This window comes from Chenopodium quinoa, unplaced genomic scaffold, assembly GCF_001683475.1.
Source record: "Chenopodium quinoa cultivar QQ74 unplaced genomic scaffold, ASM168347v1, whole genome shotgun sequence".
NCBI classification, from domain to species: Eukaryota; Viridiplantae; Streptophyta; class Magnoliopsida; order Caryophyllales; family Amaranthaceae; genus Chenopodium; species Chenopodium quinoa.
This window is the reverse complement of record NW_018745684.1, coordinates 5,827,373-5,850,782: the sequence shown is the minus strand read 5'-3', so window position 1 is coordinate 5,850,782 and position 23,410 is coordinate 5,827,373. Positions and strand designations below refer to the sequence as shown.

At 32.8% G+C, this 23,410-nt stretch overlaps 3 protein-coding genes across 4 annotated transcripts; 2 read left to right on the top strand and 1 right to left on the bottom strand.

Moving 5' to 3' along the window:
• Positions 1 to 5,748: 5,748 nt before the first annotated feature.
• On the top strand, positions 5,749 to 13,845 carry LOC110717422 (eukaryotic translation initiation factor 2A-like). Of its 2 annotated transcripts, none has more exons than XM_021896116.1 (14): positions 5,749 to 5,863; positions 6,663 to 6,747; positions 6,841 to 7,195; positions 8,235 to 8,421; positions 8,902 to 9,136; positions 9,215 to 9,283; positions 9,461 to 9,562; positions 9,664 to 9,704; positions 10,778 to 10,911; positions 12,040 to 12,103; positions 12,186 to 12,282; positions 12,370 to 12,485; positions 13,281 to 13,303; positions 13,417 to 13,845. In XM_021896116.1, the coding sequence occupies exons 2-14, from the start codon at positions 6,708 to 6,710 to the stop codon at positions 13,511 to 13,513; spliced, it is 1,560 nt and encodes a 519-aa protein (XP_021751808.1). In that variant the 5' UTR covers positions 5,749 to 5,863; positions 6,663 to 6,707; the 3' UTR covers positions 13,514 to 13,845. The 2 variants fall into 2 exon arrangements, with proteins under 2 accessions (XP_021751808.1, XP_021751809.1); XM_021896117.1 differs by having other exon boundaries at positions 5,826 to 5,932.
• A 776-nt stretch (positions 13,846 to 14,621) lies between these two features.
• On the bottom strand, positions 14,622 to 18,802 carry LOC110717733 (54S ribosomal protein L51, mitochondrial-like). The gene is made up of 3 exons (XM_021896494.1): positions 18,402 to 18,802; positions 15,940 to 16,046; positions 14,622 to 15,271 (listed from the first exon to the last, which is right to left on the bottom strand). The coding sequence occupies exons 1-3, from the start codon at positions 18,479 to 18,481 to the stop codon at positions 15,099 to 15,101; spliced, it is 360 nt and encodes a 119-aa protein (XP_021752186.1). The 5' UTR covers positions 18,482 to 18,802; the 3' UTR covers positions 14,622 to 15,098.
• Positions 18,803 to 19,681: 879 nt separating this feature from the next.
• LOC110718275 ((DL)-glycerol-3-phosphatase 2-like) lies at positions 19,682 to 23,384 on the top strand. Its single transcript, XM_021897113.1, has 6 exons — positions 19,682 to 20,047; positions 20,751 to 20,975; positions 21,625 to 21,685; positions 22,209 to 22,356; positions 22,517 to 22,596; positions 23,040 to 23,384. Exons 1-6 carry the CDS (start codon positions 19,738 to 19,740, stop codon positions 23,170 to 23,172), a joined length of 957 nt encoding a protein of 318 aa, XP_021752805.1. The 5' UTR covers positions 19,682 to 19,737; the 3' UTR covers positions 23,173 to 23,384.
• The last annotated feature ends 26 nt before the right edge of the window (positions 23,385 to 23,410 follow it).

Sequence of the window (23,410 nt, the reverse complement as noted above, 5' to 3'; positions counted from 1 at the left end):
AAAACATAAAGTAATCTTAACCATCATATTTTATGGCTCACTCATAATAGAAACTATACTCATTTATTACTTGGATGGAATCTACAACATTTGGTAACTCTTCAAATGTGAAATGTTGTCTCTCCTCTTAGGATGGATGAGCAAAGGATGGGCATTGCCCATCAAAACAGGGAGGAACTTCATCCACTAGTAGAGAAGGGATTTCGCATGCATTTTACTCCGTATTGTTTGCAATTCGTACGTCCGTACCCATTATTCTACACGTATCAAAGACGTACTATTTTTTTTGCTCATTATGGGGTGAAATCAGCATTCAGTGTATCAGTTCTTTATCTATTGTTGTATTTGATGATTCGCCTTTGCCAGTGCACCTTATTATTCTACTATGTATTAAGATAATTAGATAGAAACCCATGCGATGCACGAGATTTTTAATTATTTGATTTATTATATTTAATAATTTCAGACAAAATTATAAAAGTTTAATATTTTTTTCTTACTATAATTAAATATAAATAAGTTGTAAATATGATTTTTTTTTATTATATAAAATCTTTAATGTGAAATGATAAATTATTAATAATTTAAATCCTAAATCATTATTCATTGTTTTACCATATCTTTTATTTCGATAGAATCACCAACCTTACAACCAATCTACTACATCAGTGGATAAATTGAACCGTGAAATGTTAGCCAAACTGAAATTGATATAAATTAAATCTTTACATTTATATAAAATAAATCAATATATTTACCAATAAATGAATAATTGTTGCGATATAAAATCAAATCTATGCATTGGAATTTTTTCATCATCTCCAAAAATAACCAAAATCATCCATATATTAAGTATACAACATCTAATCGTATGTCATTACATAAACAAATAATCGTTAAGTATCCTAAATAAATACAATGTAACTAATAGTTACAAATATAAATTTAAACATAAGATTTTAAAAATTACCCGGATATTGATGACCTAAAACTAACACAAAATTACTAAACAAAATTCGCTTGATGGGGGTTTTGTATTGATACGAAATTTTATTTGTGTTGTATGATGTGTTCAATCTGCATGTAAAAAAACATTTAGTAAATAAAACATAAACATATAATCGTTGAGTATCCCAAATTAATATAATGTAAGTAATAATTAGAAATACTAATTTAAACATAGGATTTTAAAAATTAAGCTAAAAAATTACCCGGCCATTGATGACCAAAAATTAACACAAAATTCACTTGATGGGGTTTTTTTATTGATATGAAATTTTGTTTGTGTCGTATGATGTGTCAATTTATAATGGTAGGTATCACAAATTTTAATTTAATTATAATTAATGAACAATTTGTATTTCTTATCATAAATACTATCAAAATTTATCTTATAATGATAGGCATCAAACTTAATTATAAGTGTTTATCGTTTAAATATTTCTTAATATTTATTTTTTTGGATTTCTTATACTCGTAGTATTGAATTAATAAATTTATCTTTTCCTATATTTTTACTTTATTTTTTTCATTAAAATAATTTAATTCGTGGATTATAATCTATGTGACATTAAAATTTTAGATATATCAAATCTAATTCGTTACTTTTATTTATGTATATATTAGATTATTTTTTAGTAGAATTTTAAAAATATATATATTTGAAAGTAGATACCGATAAGTTTCTAATAATATATCACATATTCATATTTGTTCTTATATAAAAACCACAATAAATAATTCCATGGTAAAAGTATGAATACGCAGTGTAAATTCCGACATGTTGCATACTTGCAATAGTAAAGGAAACGAGGAAGAAAATTCCCTCTTGAGCAATTTCTTTTGGTTGATGAGAACAAGTATGAGAGTATCATTTCGCGCATTCTATGAATACGCAGTATTAATCTCGAAATGTTGCATACTTGCAAGTCGCAATATAAAAGGAAATGAGGAAGAAGATTCCATCTTGAGCAATTTTTTTTTTTGGTAGATAAGAACAAGTATGAGAGTATCATATCGCGCGTTCATATATTACATTTTAGTCTTTTGATTTTAAGAAAGTTTTTTTTTTTTTTTTTTTAAATTTTTTTTATTAATTGATTATTAACATTACTTTCACTACTCCAGATAAGTTGAGTCGTTTTGACTTTTGACACTATATTTACAAACTTTACTTTGGTTATATCTTGTGATTAATAGGTAAGAAATTTTAGATATATATCTTGTTAGATTTTTATTTTTTTTTATTTTTTTTATTTTCAAAATATAACTTTTTATAATTTTTACTTATTGATGATTAAAATTATTTACTTGTATGATTGATTTATACAATAAAAAACTTGATAAAATAAAGTTCAACTATTTTGAAACAAAAGAAGTACAGTACAATTGTTTTTTACTCACATACAATTGTATTTCTCCTTTAAAATTATTGTTCAAAACTGATTTTATTATTTAACTAGATTAGTACCCGTGCATTGCACGATGATGGTAAGTAATTTTTCCTAATTTATATTATATAAAATAAGTAATTTATAAACTTTTAATCATGATCATATGTTTTTCATTTAGCGGGATTACAAAAGTTTACGGTTCTTTTCTTTCTCTTAATTTATTTATTCCATAATCAAATATAATCAAATGAGTAATTTAAAGAAATCAAAGAAAATAAAAAGTACTCATACTTTCTTATAACATGTTGAACATTTTTGTTTATATGGTTTTTACCATAAAAGAGGTGAGTATATATAGTCATATGGTCTATGAAGTCATATTGTTGTGCAAACATTTTCATATATCCTGCAAGATGAGAAAAGTTACTAACGAAACATCATAATAATTGATATCAATATGAGTAAAGCCTAATTGCAAACTGAAGTGTGGAAGACAAATATTCTCATTCCTTCAACTACATAAGACACGGTGAACAAAGGTAATGTTGAAAAAAAAACATGCAATGCATATACATATATTAAAACAAAACGTCAATCACTTTGGATAATTATTGCTTTTTTATATATACAACTATCATCATATCTAAATAGGAGGGAATTTTGGATAATTAATGCTTTTTTTTTTTTTTTTTTTTTTTTTTTTTACACTTTGGCCAAAAGTCAGTCACTTTTCATTTTGATACTTTTCGTATTCATAGTTTATAGCTTATTTTTTGGATGAATATAGATGTAGGTGATCTTTTTTTTTTTTTTTTTTTTGGTAATAAATATAGGTGATCTTATGCACTTTTATATCTTCTGTATTTATAGGCCAACAACAGTACTAGAATGCATTATCATCTTATACATGTTAATATGTTATTATACAATATAAAGTGTAGTTTTTTTTTGTTTTTTTTTTAAATAAAAAATAAAAAAGTCATTGATGACATCATACATAAAAAAGGCGGGAATTTTTTTTTAATGAGAAAGCGACACATAAGATAGGGAGGGGAGTGTATGATGTCAACAACGTTTTGTTTTAGAAATATTTAATAGATATTGGGTGATCTTATGCACTTTTATATTTTCTGTATTTATAGGCCAACGACAGTAGTAAAATGCATTATTATCTTATACATGTTAATATGTTATTATACAATATAAAGTGTAGTTTTTTTTGTTTTTTTTTTTTAACAAAAAAAATAAAAAATAAAAAAGTCATTGTTGACATCATACATCAAAAAGGCGGGAATTTTTTTGATGAGGAAGTGACACATAGGATAGGGAGGGGGGTGTATAATGTCAGCAACGTTTTGTTTTAGTAATAGTTAATCAATTGATGCCTAATTCGCTAATAAAAAAATGCGAGTATATATATTTTGATTATTGATTATTATTTATTTCAAAATGTTACCCTCTCTTATTCACATGTCCAAAACACTTGTTACACACACTTACCAATTTACCATCTATAATACTATACTAAACCGATTCTTTTTTTCCCTCCAAAAGACCTTACAATCCCGCCCATTTTCTTGTTTTTATTTATTTATTTTTTTATGTTTTTTTTATTTTTAACCTTTATCACATACTTATTTTTTTGGTTAAGACATATATATTGTACAATTTTCTCCATTCCCCCAAAGTATTATAACTTTGGCGGAATTGGACATTGCTTAATAAATAATAATATGGCTCTATCTTGGTTTTAAAAAAAAAATTTATTTATTTTTTTCTTTACCTTTATCACCTACCTGTTTTTTTTTGGTTAAGAGATATTCAGGAAAATTGGCTTAAAATAATACCAACTATCAACGGTGTGTGCAAAATAATACGAACTCAACTATTTGCTATTAGCGGTACCACTTTTTGTATTAAATGTGCAAAATAGTACACCGGTCACTGGAAAAGTATTTCGAGGAATATTCAGTCTATATTTATTATTATTTTATTTATTTTTTTTATTAATTTTATGTTTTCTTTTCAAAATACATATTAGGCTAACAATTTCCTTTATAATCCAAATTAATAATGCCCCACCTCTTTGTTAGGCTTTTTTTTATTTATTATTATTATTATTATTATTATTATTTTTTCTATTATTGTTATTTTTTGAGTTGTCAATATGTGTTTAAATATTTTTTTTTCAAAAACCTATAGTAATTTCTACTATCACACAATAGTATATAGGGTATTTAAATGCATTATTATGTTGATATAATTAGTTTCGAAATTCCAAAAATTCCCCATATTCACCAACCAAAATAACGTGGGGAATTTTTTGGATTTTTTACACTTGTACAATTTTTGAAACTAATTATATCAAAACAATAATGCATTTAAATACCCTATTTACTATTGAGTGGTAGTAAAAATTACTACAAGTATATTTAAAAAAAAATATTTAAATACATATTGACAATAAAAAAAACCCTAACAATGAGGTGGGGTATTATTAATTTGGATTGTAGTATAAAGGAAATTGTAACATAATATGTACTTTGAAAAGAAAACAGAAAATTAATAATAATAATAATAATAATAATAATAATAATAATAATAATAATAATAATAATAATAATAATAATAATAATAATAATAATAATAAAATATCGATGTTGTATTATTTTAAGCCAATTTTCCAGATATTTATTGTTGTTTGGCTTCAAATATAATGCTATAAATATTAGTACTATATTATACCAACCAAAACTACAATATTCCGTCGATAGTATATTCAAGTAGGGTTTTTTTTTTTTTTTTTTTTTTTTTTTTTTTTTTTTTGCATATATTCTAATAACAACTAATCTGAATAGGTTAACATTTAACTTTTTTTGATATAGATGTACTAAGTTAACATTCCGGGCATCGCACGGGTACTACTTAGTTCAGGAATATGACAAGCCCACTGCACTTAATCTCTGTTTGGTTCATTTAATTTTTTTTTTTTTTTTTTTTTTTTTTTTTTTTTTTTTTCTGATACCGTGTTATTTTAATTTATGTTTTTTTCTTTTACAAAAAAATTATATTATTTAAGCTTATCTGAAAGTATTATATTTTAATTCATTTTGCCGTTTGGACTTAATTTATTTGAATTTTCAAAACTTATTATTTTATCAGAACTTATTATATTTTATTTTATCTAAACATATTGATTTGAAATTATCTACTCATATTACCCGTTGTTAATTCATTGTACTACTCCATTTTCTTTTACTTGCAACATAATCTTCAGAAAAGTATCGCCCCGACCCAAAAACTATTTGATGTTCTTAAATATCAGGGCTTTAGCTCTTGAAGGTCCAAATTAGAAAAATGGGCTCTAAAAATAGTCCAACTTTGAAAATCCAATTTACATTCAAACGACCCAAAACCAACAAACCCAGCTATATTCCCCTCCTCCCTCTCTCGGCTCCGGCGACTCACAGGTCTCTTTTTCTCTGCATTTCATACCATTAATCAGCTGAATATCATTTGATTTCGTGATTATTCTTTGGGTATTTATTTTTGTATTTGATTTCTTCAATTTTTGTTGCTAAAAAAGATCTGAACTTTATTGTTTTAAGATAGAATTAGCTATTGAAACTTGTATGTATGTTTAATGTGTTGTTGGTTTAATTTATTCTTTGATTGGAGCTTTTAATGTTTGATGATCACTTTGTTTAATTTGTTAACTGTTTGTGAATTTCGACTTCTTGTTGTAATGTAGTAGTTTGTGTTGAGGGTATTTTGTCCCGTAAAGGACGTAATCTAGAGCCTACTAGACTCCGACTAATCTGAATAATTGCGAGTCAAGCTCCGATAGGGGGTGACAGCTCTCCTAACAAATGTTGCTGTGCTCCCTTGTTGTTGGCTGTTTTAATGTAGTTGTCAAATTCAATTCCTGCAAAATGTTGAATTTATAGGCATTTTTTGGAAATTATTGTAATTTGATGTCCAAGTTATGTGCTTAAATTTTGTCCTAGCTTGATTTATATATATGAAGACTTGTTTGCGCAGATTACTATACTTTAGCTGGATCATGTATCGTTGTTATCGAGTTTTGTAAATGAACAGCTAGATTAGTCATTTTCTTGTGAGTTCATTAGGAGTGGAATACAAAGAATAATCTATGAATTAGCTTTCTGCTTGTGTGGTTAGATGTTCATAATTGCTGGATTAGATAGGTTTCAGACAATAGAGTTTACGTAATAGCGCATTTTATATAACATGGCTATATATTTGCAGGGGCGATTTTGGTTAATAGTTTGGAACTTTGTTAATTAAACTGAAATGGCAGCTGCTGTTGCATCACCGTCTGTGGAACTATTAGGTGTGTATCTCGTTGTTTATGCTTACAGATGTGTTAAGTGCTGAATTTAAAAGGGGCTTAGGCATTGAAATTTGCTGTTATTCTTCCTTTTAGTTCGAGACCTAGAAGGATTTTCTATTTGGACTGGTCCGCCATTCGACAATGGTCAACCAAAAATCAAGATACCTAAAGTTCCTTGCAGCAGTGCAACATTTTCTGAGGATGGCTCTAGATTAATGGTGATTAAACCCGATGGTGTTATAAGTATTTTTGATTGCAAGACCTACAAAGAGATCAGATCCATTCAAGTTCCAAATTTTGCTGCTGCAAACATATCACCTCGTGGGACTTACCTTCAGACATTTCAGAAACAGGCGTCACCTCAGGAGAAAAATGTGACATCATGGAGTGTAGAGAATGGTTCTTGTGTGCATAACTTTTCTCAAAAGAATATGAGTAAAACAAGCTGGTATTTATGTTAGACTTGGAATTACTTCAATTTATATTAGCAAGTTCTGTTCTCTTGATTGTTTGAATTTATTTGTTATTCTTGTGTTCAAAATTATTGTTCCCTTTCCTTTCACATGTTCTACTGGAAGCTAGAAGTCTGTTGGCTGTTTACTTTTACAAATGCATAGGTAGCCGAAATGGTTATTCCTTTTTTAATTTTTTTTCATTTTTATTTTGGCTTGATTTATCATGTTGGAATGGTCTCTGTTTTTCTTATTCCCTCCCCATTAATAGCTTTTTGTCTTTTACTTCCTGCATTTCTAACGTGTATTGTGGAACCAGTCTAATGGGTCTTGTGATTCTGCTTATTACACTAGGAAGTATGTCTTAGAATTTTGTCCTTTCTAGTCAGAAGAAAAAAGGGCTGTGTGTATCCGAGTCACAAAATTTAAGTATACTGATTTATTCTAGCCTGTATATGATGGTTAAAGTGATAGTTTGTAACGAATCAGGCCAACACACCACCTGTTCTTCACACTTGCAGCAGGAAGCAGAAAAAAAGGGGTAGGCTAACACACCACCACAAGGGGAAGCACTACCTTAAAGCTGCAGTAGTTGTTATGTTAGCTTATTAGCTACCATGTTGGCTTTTAGGGATGAAGACAAGAATTAGTAAATGCAGCAATTAAAGTTGTACTTGCTTAGCTAAGTAGTATAAATAGGTAGTAGGGCAGAAAATTTGTATTGGGGAAACCTTAGAGAGTTATGGCTTAAAGCCATTGTTAGAGAGTTATGGCTTAAAGCCATTGTTAGAGAGTTATAGCCTCAAGCTATTTTGAGATTAATAGCCTAAAGCTATTAAACCTATCATTTGTAAATTGTAACCCCTTTGCGCCATTGTCAATCAAGATTCAAGCTTCTTTTATTATTTCTTCTTATTTAATCAATTTACAAAAATCAGATTATCTAGTCTATTACATAGTTATGTTGAAATTCCTTTTCTAAGTTCTGTAGGTGAAACATATGTTCTCTCAATAAAATGTTTGTGTACTGTCCAGGCCTTCAATTCGATTCAGCTCCGATGAGGCTGTTGCATGCCGGCTCGTCACAAATGAAATACAGTTTTTTGATTCAGCTGATTTATCAAAAGGATTTGTGTCTCGCCTCAGAGTTCCAGGAGTAGCAGCAGTTCAACTTTCCAAGATGCCTGGTTCACACGTTGCTACATTTGTTCCTGAATCCAAGGTTGGTCTATATTTGAACTGGGAACTTACCTAATCTAAACGTGAAGATACATGGCCAAGTCGGATCCTTTTCTGTGTGAAATTTCAGGATGTCAGTGTGCTTGATATATTACATATAATATTTCTTTATTTCTGACCTATAGCCTATTGGCTGCTTCACGCTTGGTCCCAGATAGATATCGATCAAACTTCTGCTTGAAGCAAACTATCATGTAGCTTTTTTGTTGCTTACTGGTCACTATCTTTGAACTGAGAAGATGTCTTTGTTAGATTGCTGCACAGAATCAATGGAATTGTAGAAAGGGGCCTTTAATGTTAGTAACATCGCTTTGATACTTAGCCCTATGAACAAAGGCAAAGTTTTAAATGTGCAAAGGCGATTGAAGAAGGCCCATGATTTTAATAAGTTGAGAATTTTTTACCCCTGCAAGATTGTCTTGTTTAAATGAGTTTCTTCTCCTATCTTTGATGTCCTTTTTAGGGAGTTCCTGCAAGTGTCCAGATATTTGCGTGTGGAAGTGACCCCTCTAGCCAGCCTCTTGCACGACGCAGCTTCTTTCGTTGTTCAACTGTGCAATTACATTGGAATTATGGCTCTACTGGTCTTCTAGCTGTGGCTCAGGCAGATGTTGATAAAACCAACCAGAGTTACTATGGAGAATCAAAATTAAGTTACTTGACAACTGATGGAGCTCATGAAGGACTTGTACCTCTTCGTATGTGACCTTGGTGTTTATGGTTTCAAATATGATTCAACTTTGCTTAAAAAATTAATCAGTTCAGTACATAAACAGGTAAGGAGGGACCCATTCATGATGTTCAGTGGTCCTACACTGGTACAGAGTTTGCTGTTGTCTATGGATGTATCCTTTCATTGGGAGCTAAGAATGATTTACTCACATATTGTCCATGAAAAGATGGCTCGGACACTGGTTATCTAAAGGCTTGGCTGTTCCTTCTCTTACTCTTAAATGAGATTATTGTTTTTACTTCTCTTAGGAATCCTTTTAATATATTGCTTTTCCTTAACCTAACTCTAGTTATGCCCGCTAAAGCTACAGTATTCGACAAGAAGTGCAATCCACTTCTTGAACTTGGCTCGGGTCCGTACAACACCATCAAATGGAATCCCAAGGGAAGATGTATCCTTCGTAGAGCTGATACACCGCATTTTTTTTCCTGTTCTTAATGAACAACCCCCCACTTCTTCCCTTTTTTTTTTCCCTTAAATCCTCTCATTCAGTTTTGTGCTTGGCTGGTTTCGGAAATTTACCTGGTGATATGGTATGCATTTTGTGCTTTTGTAGTTAAATTGGCTGTCAGCTTTGGTAAATTTATGTCACTGCTTGTTAGTGGTAATGCTGCATATATCTGAAATATTGGTACAGGAATGGGTGGTTGATGTTGTTCTTGTTGTTGTAGCTGTCATTTGGAAAATGCTTGTTCTTGCCTCTCAAATGCCTATCTTTAATGCTTGCTTTGTTAAAATACTTTTTTTTCCCCCTCTGTGGCCAGTACTTATACTTTCGCAAGATTTCTTCTGTTAGTTATGATCATGTTTCACATCCTTTTTCTTGGTAAAAATCAAATGGAGTGTCATACTTTTTTTTCCTTATAAGGGTCTGTAATCTTCCATGTCATTAAATGTGCAGGAGTACCTTAAGAATTAAGATGCACACCTAAAAAACATATGATTTTACCAAAACCATATACAAGCCAACCAGTTGTACCTTTTTTTTTTTTTTTTTTTTTTTTTTTTTTATAAACTCCTTTTATTTATTTTATACTTTAAAAAATATTTTTGTAATGGATGCAAGATTGGTAACTATTCTGGATTACAGTTAGTTTTGTGTATATAAACGGTAATTCTTATAAAAGTAGCTGTAACTTGCCAGTGATTTGTGTACAAGTTATTCTTCCTAGTAAAAAAAGCTGTTTGATAGTCATGCCATATGGTCATTGGCATCAGCCTGTGATGATAGCGTTTGTGGAGTTAGGTGACTACTGGCTATAGACTAAGATTATAAGGATCTTCATTTTCTGCATAATTGCATTTGATGCCTAAAGTTATTACGTGATTCTTCTTAGAGTTTGAACTGATATAAATTGCTAGAAGGACTAAATTCCTTTACTGTTCCTAAAACAGGCTTGTTTTTAAGGGCCTCCGTAGTTATTTCCTGCAATTTTGACTGGAGTATGTAGTATATAGGTCCAGGAGATTGTATGGTTGTAGATAAGCACAAATGATCTTCAGTTGATTCCAGGTTAATGCTCAAGTCAAGGATAACAGATCTGGCTTTATGATGTTCTGCTTACACATCTGCAAAATTTTTTGATGGACCTTGAAAGTGTTTCAGGCTTTCTGGGATTGCACTGAGAAAAAGCAGCTTGGAACAACTAAAGCTGAGTGGTCTGTAGTTAGTGAATGGTCACCTAATGGTTGTTTTTTTATGACTGCTTCAACAGCACCGCGACGTCAGATTGATAATGGGTATGCTGATTTTATTCTTGTAACGGAATAGAAATATTCTTAGTGGACTTCTGATTGTGATCTTAAGGGATGCTCTTTGGCTACCAAAAAGTAGCAAGTCACCTTTAAGTTTAGTAGGAAATATCATGATTTGACCTGAGCACAGCTGCTATTTTTTATTCCGTTATCACGAACGATATAGGCAAGGGTTTAATTATCTTGTGTTATGCATGTGCTGTCGTTCTCATCTAGGTTGACTAAGTTTGTTGGCACTTCTGCTTCTGTTGCCTGTTCCAGAAGGTCTGAGGCTTGCATATTGGCCACAATTGTTTTTGGATTTTCTGTAAATTGTCTAATTTTTTTGTAACTTGTCTTCTCTCGGTTTTGGGTAATTGCACCAAGATGAATTATGTTATTACATGAGCATTTGATTGATTTTCTTGGCTGATGACAATATGTTCTTGCTATTATGTCCCTTGTTCGAATGCTTCCTTTCCCTTTCTCTCAAAATGCTTTTGAATGTAACATCTAATGTGATAGGTGCATGACCCTTCCTTTCTGCTACTATTTCATAGTAAACTAATTGGAGTCTACAGTATGCAATTTTATCAGTGCTAGTAAATATATTTTTCCTCTGAAAATAGAGATTTATGCTTTTACTCCCTCTGCCCACCTTTGTTTGCCCCATTTGGAATTAGGTTGCATTTTTTTCAAGGGTGGAGTTGAAAAGAGACAAAATGGGAGAGTGAAGTGGTGATCTCTCATTTTTTTTTTAGTGTGGGGCAATCTTGGACAGCCTATAGTGGAAAATGAGAAAAACCAAAGGGTATGGAGTGAGTAATAAATTATCTTGGATCCCTGCTTGTCAAATTCACTAATTCATTATCTTTGTGAAACAAGTAAAACAACAAGCAAACCAATCATGTTATCATTTGGTAGGGGGACTTTCTCAGCAAAATACAACTGTCTAGAACTAAAACCTAAACTTGTGTAAATTTGACTCCAAAGAGTCAACTATAGCTATTGCAATAGAACAGTAATTTGAATTGATTGATCAGATTTACTTTTAATTGTTTAGCAAATCTTTACTCTTGTTTTTGAGAGGAAGTAAATCAAGTAATTGATCATACATGGTTTGGTATAATGTAGGATAAAGATTTTCCACCACAATGGCTCATTGTATTTCAAGAAGATGTTCGACAAACTATTCCAGGTTAGTGTGACTAATATTTGCTCTTCTCGTGTATTGTTTTGTGTTCCCCTGTTTAATATTCATTGTATCTTCTATCATTCAGGCTGATTGGAAACCAGAATCAGCAGATAGGTTTGGTGATATTTCTGAACTTGTGAAGTCTATTGGTTCACTGAAGATTGAAGAAACCAAAGCACAAGGTTTCTTGATCTCATGCCTGCTGCTTATTCGATACATTAATCTACTTGATATGCTGTCGCGTGAATGATAGAAATTTCTCTGTGTAGGACAAGGGTCAAAACCTTCCCAGAATGCTACAAAATCCAACCCAGTAAACCCTCCACAGAAATCTGCCGCGTATCTACCTCCTAGTGCTAGGAAGGCGGCTTCTGTTAAGGCAGAGGTAAATTCTAGCTACCTTGGCATTCTACCGAACACTGATATGACCAATTAATCATCTTTTAATTTTTTTTGACAGATTTAACCTAATGGTTGTTAAAGCTAATTCTAGAGAATCTAAAATATATTTTGAGATTTCAATGCCAGAAATCTAAGGATAACATCCAAAGTTGGCTTGGCATTGAGCAGAATGATATACTCCATGCTTGCTTTGAAATTCTAAATGTGGGTGTTTTGATTGATACTTGCTTCATATTTTCTAGACTTCTAGGGACCTCATTGGCTCATCTTCATCTCCTATTTTTGACATGGAGCTGGGTGTTTCCACATCATCTTTTTGGTTATTTGAATGATGATGCTGTGTGGTTCATTGAACAAAATATCCTTTGTTTTCAAATTGGCGATCTATTGATATCCAATTCCTTTCAAATTATATGCTGTTTCTGTGGGTGATGTCATTTTGAATAAATTTTAGAGCGGTGGCCATTCTATTTTAGCTGATCGATCACAAAATTTTCTTTACTTTGCTGCAAAGATGATACTGATATTTGAGATGAAAGATATGCATGTGGCTTCTGATGTTCAATATATAATCAGTATCACCTCATCTATAACATGGAAGGCAAGACTGGCAGATTGCAATATTTTGCACGACATGCGCTTGTTGTTTTAATTAGTATGCACATATATGGGAATGTTGTAGAATTCTAATTTGAAGTGCTTTGAAGTAATTGTAAATCATCTCATATGAATTCGATAGCCCAGTTTGTAACACTTGTTTCTGTTTTTGATGTGGCAGCTTTTTGGAGGATTGGATACCCAGTAAGTGTGCTGAAATAATATCTTTTGCACAGTAGATTGACTCTTTGACTATTTCTTTTTCCCTCTTTGGCAACTTGGCAATTTCATCTAATGTAATTATCATGATTATGCAGGGAAATGAGCAAAAATGCATTGAAAAACAAGAAAAAACGGGAAAAACAGCGGGAAAAGAAAGCAGCTGAGGGCGCATCTTCTGGCAGTAATCCTTGAACCTTGTTCAAGCGCTCAGTTAATGTATGACTAAAGCGGGAAATGAAAGCAGCTGAGAGTGCATCTTCTGGAGATTTTGCATCAAGAGACATCCAAGTTCCGGATGGAGCTAAAATGCAGGCTCTGGATTATATATTACCAGTAGCAGCATAATTTTGAGTGTTAATTAGTTAACACATCTTAAGTTTCTGGCTCTTTTGTCATACAAATGTATTTTTAAGACTAGGCGAAATATCTCACTCAGATCTCTGCTACTGTATTACATGATCATTTTGACCTTGGAGAAATTTTACCATGAATGTGAGGCTTAATAGCATTGTCAAATAAGCAAATAGCCAAATATAAGTGTATAATTACCCCATATGATTTTGTTCCAACAAAAGAAAAAGAAACTTGTGATTTTGAGTAACAATCCTCTTCCACCCGAGTCCTTGCTGCACTAAAGATTACGAATTTTGTTCTTGTTTTGTTTCCTCGGTTAGTTATTTATTTATTTATTTTTTGCATGATTGTATTTGTGTTTTGGTGATCATGGTTACGTTGTGCTTGCTGCTGCTGAGGCATTGCCAAAAGCATTTATTGCCGTTGATTTTAGTATAACCGTTGTGTAAGGCTATAGCTTCAGCTAGCGGTGGCGCCAATTCCACCCAATACTCCAACTCCTTTTGGCTCAAGCATTTCATATTTGAGTCCTGTACATTGTAAATAACGCTAGGCAATAAGGATCCTAGAGCCTAGTCGTGGGCCTCACTGTGTGCCTTTTGGTATGTTCCAGTGTCCCTTTTGCACCTCAGTGGCTCAGTGTGCCTCCGTTGCCCATCTTTGAAAACACCTCGCTGAAATCGTTAGATTTCTAACTCCTTGGTACAATTTTTAGTACACTCGGAAGTTGTAACATATAACAAATTGTTGCCTTGGCTGCCGCCACTTGAAAGCATTTTCAGGCTTCGAATTTCTACTTTAGTGGATGACTAAAATTGCGATGCGTATCTTTTGTATGTGACTGCCAAATTTTGCAAGATAGGATAATACATATCCCCTCCATTTAGTTCATTATGTTGCAAACAAGGGTTCAGCACAAAGGTTGTATATATATAGTGAGAAAAAGTGAAGGGGAGAAAGAAAGAGAATGCAATTAGTTAATGACAGCCAATGAAAGCTAGTAGCAAATAAACACTTGATGTTAAACTCGTCTAGGAAATAAGAATAGCCTACACAATCGTTATTTTGTTCATCTGGCTTTTGTAAGCAAACCAATGAGCAGGCTATGTAATACAATGTGATCATTATAAACCAAGGTAGCAAGATGAGTACTTGCATATGCTACCTGCTAAGCAATACAGTGTGGTCATTAAAAAACCAAGGTAACAAAAGGAGGCGAGAAGCTAGAGTAATGTGGTCATTAAAAAACCCAAGGTAAAATTCTCAATCCTAGTTTGCAAACAGCTAAGGTCCAGCATCATTAACCAAATTTTGAGCTACCTTCAACAAGAAACTAACAAGGGGGTAAAAAGACACTATAAGTTTCATATGATTGCCATCTTATTGCCAGCAGGATAACTAACCACGAAGGTTTTTTGTTGCTTCATAATTTCAGAGCAGTTGTCCAGGTGCCTTGTACACTAGGGTGCTTTGTGACATGTCTTGTCTTCAACTTTATCACCTTCCTTCCCAAGGCATTCCTCAACCTATTTGCATGTAGCAGTACGTCTTCTGGAGTCATATTCTTCACACAAACAACTCGTTCATTCTTGTTTCCTATATAAATAAGACAGAATGAATAGAGCTTAAAAGCTGCAAACATTACCACAATCTCTCTTTTGTTTAGGGGAAAAAGAGGGGAGGGGCACATGTGCCTTGAAAAACATTTTACCCAAAAATTAGAAACAAAATCATGCATTTAAATGCATGTACAAACTTTAGCAGATGATCTAGAACTGGAAGTGAGATGATAGAAAGGAAGCAAGTAGATCCAAATCCTACATAATCCCAATTATGTCTCTATATTTCTAAACATTCAACATATCCCACCATCAATTGCATCACTCACTACTTTCAGCTTTTCAGGAAGGGTGGCAAAGATAAGCATGCGCAGAGTGGTCAAAAAAACGTAACTCCACAGAGTTCCAGTGAGTTCGAGCTTGAAATGCCTCAACTAGCATTATTAAAGCGGCTGCCAAGAAATCTATCATCCACACACTATTCAGTACTTTCAGGGGATAATGTATTTCTCCTCTTTATAAAAAGAAGAGGAAACAAAGAAAGACAGTAGCATGATGATCAAAGCATAATCAGCAACTCTTACATAATTCATAGGATGAAATGTGAATAATTAAAGACTGACACCAAAAATATGTATCATTCTTGAACCCTAGTTTTCATCATAATGCTAAAGAGGCAAATAAACATGGAGGGAAGGCACTCACGATATAAAGCCTTCAGATGTGGATGCTGTCCACGAATGAGTTCTGTAACAACCTCTATCCGTGGATTGCTCTCCTTAATTGATGGCAAATTTGTTTCCATGAATGCCCTGCCATACAACAAAACATCTTTTCATAAGTTCTAAGTGAATTATTTTAGTTGGCACATAGAGTCTTAATTAAAAAAAAAAAAAACAGATGTATCCCACACTAGTTTCAATATTTATTATCCAGAGCCTTAAACTTAATAAGATCATTTTTCTGAATGCACTCCTCCAAAGTCAATCAATTAATCAAAGCCTTAATGCACTCCTCTAGAGTGATATATACTAAAAGTAATTTTATTTCCAACAACAATGTTGGGTGCGAGGAGAGAGATAATAAGATATCATACAGATTGCTGTTTTCATTTCAAGTCCCAGCTGCAACCCAGGGTTAGTTAAAACAATTCAGTTGTAAATCAAATGCCTAGTCTATTGAATGTCACACTGTCGCATATACCTATATAAATGCAAACTTATCAGAGAAACTTTCATATGCATGGCTGCCAGAGCTAGGAGATGCAACCACTTATCAACATAATTTTCAGTAAAACATTTGTGAAATTGAGATACAAGCAAAAGGTCCTCGCTTTCATATGCAAAAAAAAAAAAAGAGAGTAAGCATGATTAAACATATCAAGTGTCCCACAAATGCGCAAATAACTACATTTAAAAGTTTAATATATTTTTGTCCAGATGCATGTCAGCTGCTGTTTGTGTCCAACATTTACACGCCAGGCTGCTCAATGCAGGTGTACGGGAGGAAATATTAAGTATTGCACCATTGGACATTATATAACAGTAGATTTACCATTTTATACTTCCTCACTACTTGTTTTGCAAACTTTTCCCCTCAAATTCTAACATCATCAAAGTGTAACTTGAATATAGTATCAAAATGAGGTTGCAATAAGCCATCAAGAGGGAACAAATGATGGCGCTATACATAGGGTAACACGATCGAGCTAGAGTAGAGAAAAAGCCATAAAATACAATACCAAGGCAACATATTTTTAACCCTGTTCCGGAAATCACTTTTGTCCAACATGTAACCGTTAACTCACAATCAATCAATCAATCAAAGCCTTAATCCCATAATTGGGTCGGCTATATGAACCAAATTTGATTATTTCTTGTAGTCATCGACATAAATCTTCCTCCTCCATCCCTTACGATCCAATGCTTCATCCTCATGCAAATTCATATACTTCATATCCTTCCTAACTCATTCCAACCTAATCTCACAATGATGTCTCCAAATGAATAATTCTTAGGAAATCAGTATAGATGCCAACTGGAAAATAAGAACAAGTGCAAATCATTCCACCACTAGGAAGAAACAAACTGAAGGGACAATAGCAGTAGAAATCAGACTCGATAAGTACACTAATATGCACAGTCCAAGAGCTGAGACATTTATTGCGATCTCAATGTTCCAGAGAAGCACTTTTGCTCGATCAAATTGTTCCCCAAATTCCATTGATGAACAACATCACTCATTTATCCACAATTCGTTTCTTTACCAAAGTTGAACTACTCAAAAGAAAACTAGCTAGCATTCATCACAAAACAATAACCTAAATAAGTTGACATCTACCCAAAGAAAACTGTTATCACATGGACTGCCATTGCAACAATCCAAGGCATTCCTACACCGGAGCTGAAAATATATGATTCCTTTATTTCGGGATCATAATGATCAACAACCACACAGGCAAGATATGATCTACCCAGCCCACTTCATACCAAAACAAAGTACCCATGTTGAACCCTAGGACATCTGTAAACAATACAATACTTACACACTTCTAGTGATCCTCCATAGAAAGAGCCTGGTACAATCCTGCCAAATCCTTTAACCGAGTCCCGGTGACATAGCACCTCAAATTGAATCCCAGGACACATGTATACAGCATGATATATAGGCATTGCCAAATAAACTCCATGGAATAAGCCTTGCAAAACCCTCAAATCAACAACCCCATCAGATCCTTAACCCGAGTCCTCATAACACAACTCCTCAAACCGAATATAATATCAACAAAAGTTCCCCCAACTTTTTTAAGCTAGAAAACCATATACTTCCTTTCCAGGTTCACAAAAAATTGAAATTCTTAATTTCGATTACCATAGAAATTCATCTCAACAAAATCAATAAAGAACTCAACTTTGCGACTATTGAAGCAAATTACGCAGTTAACATATCAAAAACTGGTAAATAAAATAAGCTGGGAAAAAGATCAAACAGAATAACAATACCAAATTTGAGCAAATGCATCATCAATAACACAAATCAATCAGAATTAGCAAAAGGGTGCAAATGCAATACTGAAAAAAGAATCATGATTTCTACATTTATTGAAAAACATAAACGAAAAGAAAAAAATAGGGAAACAGTGAAAAGAAATTTAGAGAAAATTAAACCTGATACCCCTGCTGCTGCCTCCCCAATCGCAGTAGCTAACGATCAGTTTCTGAAGCTGCCAAACTCCTCTGAGCGACATTTTGCAAAGTTATTTCGATTCAATTTTGTAATTTCTGCAGAAATTTCAATGGATTTTGAATTGCGAAAGCAAGAAATGGGAATTAGGGTTTTAAGTGTTTACAGTAAAGCCTCTCACACAGTTACTCCGTATTGACTATTGACTTATTGAGAGAGTAGTTTAACTTCTGTAAAGATTTTTTTTTTTTTTTTTTTTTTTTTTTGTTGTTGTTACGGGGTGCCCCTTGTATAACAAGAGGAGTGGGGGTGAGGATCGAACCTTTGTGGCCCCATCACACGTGGGGAGATGGAAGGGTTCACGATCCCTCCACTCTTTGATCCTCACTTCTCTAAGGCTCATGTTTGGCAAGATGTTATCGAATTTGTTTACTCCATATTTGTTATTTTGATAAAGGGAGAAAATTAGGATAGGCTCGGGGCATTTACGTACATGTGTTATATGTCATGTCAATATCAAAAATAATGTCTTCACCTATCTTATTGATTATCATGTTTCTCATTATAACCTTATAAGGGCCTATTCAGCTCACCTTAAAAAAATAATTTCAGTTCAGTAAAAATAATTTCAGTTCAGTAAAAATAATTTCAGTTCAGCAAAAATAAGTTCAGTTAAGTAAAATTAATTTCACTCAATAAAAATAATTTCAGTTCAGCAAAAATCAGTAACTCTAAAGAAGAAATATAATAGAGGATCAGTAAAATAATTTCAATTCAGCAAAATTAATTTCAGTTTAGTAATAATAATTTCAATTTAGTAAAATTAATTTCAGTTCAGCAAAAATAATTTAACTTTAGTAAAATTAATTTCAATTCAGCAAAAATAAGGTGAAGTGAACGGGACCTAAATATTGATTTTTAAATATTGATTTTAGTCAAAATTACTAAGTGCTCGTTTGGTTCACATGGGAATTAACTTCCCATGTGAATTTATATTTCATGGGAAATTTTTTCCCTTATAATTTTCCTAGGAATTAAACTAAATTGTTTGGTTGACACTATAGGCATTTTCTAGGAAATTCAACTCACCTAGGGGGGAGTTGGTGAGTAATTTCCCTTGGGTTGTGGGAATTTGTATTTCCCTTAAAATTACTATTTTCCATATTTAGCTTATTTCTCTCCAACCAACCACACCATTATTTTAATACGAAATTCCATTTCCAAGGAAATTATCTACCAACCAAACAACACCTAAATAACCAACGCGATCATTTTATTTTACAAAAAATATCTAGTGAAAATTACTAAACGTACAACTCAATGGCTCATGTAATGTACCACCAAAACAGAACAATAAGATTTACAAAAGTTGATCCTTTTTCCCACCACTATAAGTTTGCATCTAATTCCCTCCCCAAAAGAAAACAAGAAATTAGGAATCCGATTCAAGTTTACCCACAAAAACCTCCTCTTTTCTCCACATTGTCGAGTTCGTTGTGCAATCAATCACTCCGACGAAGCAGTTGCGCAACCCCAGCAATGGCCAATTCCGCCGTGGACACTGCCGCTTCTGCTCTGTCGAAGCCGACAGTCACCCATGTCATATTCGATATGGATGGTCTTTTATTAGGTGATAATCAACACTGCATTTTAATTTGTCTTTATTTTTATTGTATTTTTCGATTTGGGTTGATAATTTAGTTGTTTATTTGTGTTGATCGCATTGTTTAAATAAGATTTTTTCTGGGGTTTATGAGTTAGAAACAATGATGGAGTTTGTTACCTGGTGCTCGGACTTGGGTACGTGTCTAAGTATCTGACTTTTTTGTGATAGTTTTCATGATTTTGGTTATAGATGAAAGGTGAAAGTGTCATACTCATTTCCAATTGTTAAGGACCCAATACGGGTACTTGAAGTAAAATGAAGTGCCTGAGTAACATACTTTCCTTGTTATGTCGTGGGTGATGTATAATTTTTACATGGAAGTAGAGGAAATTTTAGGGTTCTTGAATTTAAAATAAAAATTAATGCAAGCCTTGTCAGTGATGGCGCTCATGCTCATAGCTCATACTCTAAAGAAAGTTGGATCAATAGTCCTCTCTTAGATATGATGCATTTTTAGAGCAATGTTGTATTGAGGAAGTTCTTAATTTATCAGGTCATTGTGTTCGTTCTGGTAACCATCATATCCTTTTTATTTTTTTTTATTTTTTATTTTTTTTTGGAAAACTTGTTGTTCTTGAGCTTGATGTCATGCTATTGCTGCACTTAAAAAGTTTAATATGATGCTAGGGAGGATAACTTAATTTGCTTCGACGTCTTATTGTTGCAGATACTGAGATATTCTATACAGAAGTTCAAGAACAAATACTAGTTAGGTACAATAAGACCTTTGATTGGTCTCTAAAGGCAAGAATGATGGGGATGAAAGCAATAGAAGCTGCTAGGGTCTTTGTTGAAGCGACTGGAATAAGCGACTCTCTTTCAGCTGAGGACTTCCTTGTAGAAAGGGAGTCAATGTTACAGAGCATGTTTCCATCGAGCGAGCTAATGCCAGGTATGCTTCATATATACTTCGTATATGAGCTTTAACTTGCTTGGGTTTTCTTGTCTTTCCTACATCGACCGTTCTCTTGTGTCCTCTTTTAAAATTTTCTATCTTTGCAAAGTTTACTTGTCATATGTTCACTGTAAAATTCAATTTATATGAGAAACTGTATGTGTAGTTTATATAGCTAGAAATTCCCTCCAAGCTCCATAGAATGCCAAGGGACTCGTCTCACCTCTGGCTTAGTTAGACACTAGGCAGAAGAGTATTAACCAAGGAAATTATATATAAATATTTTACTTAGTAACTATTGCATAGCTCAAGTATTTTACTCAACACAAAGGTAAATGAATTTCCCTTTACTTCAAACTTTTGATTGGCATTTTCTTCTCAGATACTGAGATTTTTGGAGCTCTGCCCATTTCCCATATTATTATACTTTACATCCCTTGAAAAAAAATTATATTTTCCTTCCACCTAAATCAAATACTAAAACTAATTTCTTTCTTTGGTGAACTTAACAACTCATTGAATTGAATCATCCTGATGTTCTTCTCCTGATTCTGCCTCTATTTCTGTTTCATCTCTTACTTCTCCTGTCTCTTATCATCTTCACATTTTCACAACCTTACCTATTGATGTCATTTTTCTGATACAGGGGCCGAAAGATTGATCAAACATTTGCATGCACAACAAGTGCCAATCTGCGTAGCTACTGGGTAAACTTCTCTCTACCCTATTGTTTTATGTCTTTGCGCTTAGGGGTGGAAACTATTCTTGCATATCTGTCGAGTCTAGTGAGATTATATATATGTTATTTGGGAAAATCATTTATTACGTAGGATAGTATATTTTTAATTTGAGCTGCATTGTCTATAACTACAAGTTTTGCATATCTGTATTCTTACCTCTTTTTTTTTTTTTTTTTTTTTTTTTTTTTTTTTTTTTGGTCAACTAAATAACGAACTTGTTGCATGTAGTTATTATGTTACTCGGTTCTTTCACCTATTTTGTCATATTCATTACTGTAGGCAGTAGTACCTGTGTCATACTTGAGTCTACATAAGTGATCCATCAAAAATAGAAGAAATCCTAGGAAAAACTAGGGATGTCTATGTCAAGAAACTTTCTTTTCACAAGCTGAGTAACACAGGAGTAGTTTTATACATTGAATTATGCAAATCTTATGATGATTATAGTAATTCCTGATCGTTGATGTTTTGAACAATGCTGTAATTGTAGCTCCCACAAACGGCATTATGAGCTAAAAACTCAAAGACATAGAGAACTATTTGCTTTAATGCATCATATTGTTAATGGAGATGATCCAGAAGTTAAACAAGGAAAGCCATCTCCTGATGTATTTTTGGCAGCTGCCAGAAGATTTGAGGTAAATTTATATTTGAACCTTTTTAGTACTTACATGTCCATTTTCTAAAATTAAAAATTAGACAACAAATCACAATTTGGCATCTGAAGTCAGAAGTTTAAATTTTAATTCTAAAACTTTGCACCATATTAAAAGATACCATGCTATGACTTATGAGCAGGGTGGGCCTATTGATCCAAAAAAGTGCCTTGTATTTGAAGATGCACCATCAGGAGTTCAAGCTGCTAAAAATGCTGGAATGTAAGTGCTTCTACCTCTAAATCATATGCCTAATATGTTCAAAGTAGTAGCTAGAGATCATTGAATGTGTTGTAGAAAATTGAGATGCACAATTAAAAAATAAGTTAGTCTGTGTTGTTTCTCCATGCTAATTCCTAGAGTGATGACAGGTGCTTGTGTTTTGAATTAATCATGAGTAATGAATTTCATAATGTGTTAAATCTTTTGTATCCTGTTCATATGACCTGAAATGACAGTGAAACCTGGTCGTTTTTGTAATTCTTAGTTTTATTGGCATTGTCAGAGGGAAAATTAAGAACCTGTGAACCGAATGTGTTATACTAAATCGTTCTTGTTGCACTTGAATTCTTGTTATTTGGACATGTCATCCGGTTCCAAGAGATTTTATTTTCGATACGTGTATAACTTCACATGTTTAAAACAACCTTTTGACTGGCATGTAGGTCTGTGGTCATGGTTCCTGATCCAAGGTTGGACAGCTCCTATCACTCTGTTGCTGATCAAGTTCTGAAATCGCTAATGGATTTCAATCCTGCTGAGTGGGGCTTACCTCCTTTCGAAAATTCAGCTTGCTGATCTTTACAACTATTGCCCACACAATGATGTTGCCCTTCCCAGTAGCCCATCTTTGCATAAGCTGCCGAGAATTTTATGAGTAATACGGAGTACTTCAGTATGTTATTGCTGTGACTGACCCTATTATTGATTCATTTACTTTCATGTTTTGCAAGGGGAAACAAACATATAGTATTAAACATAATTAAAGTTTAAACATTAGCAATAGCAAATACATGATTTTGTTACGCACTTATTT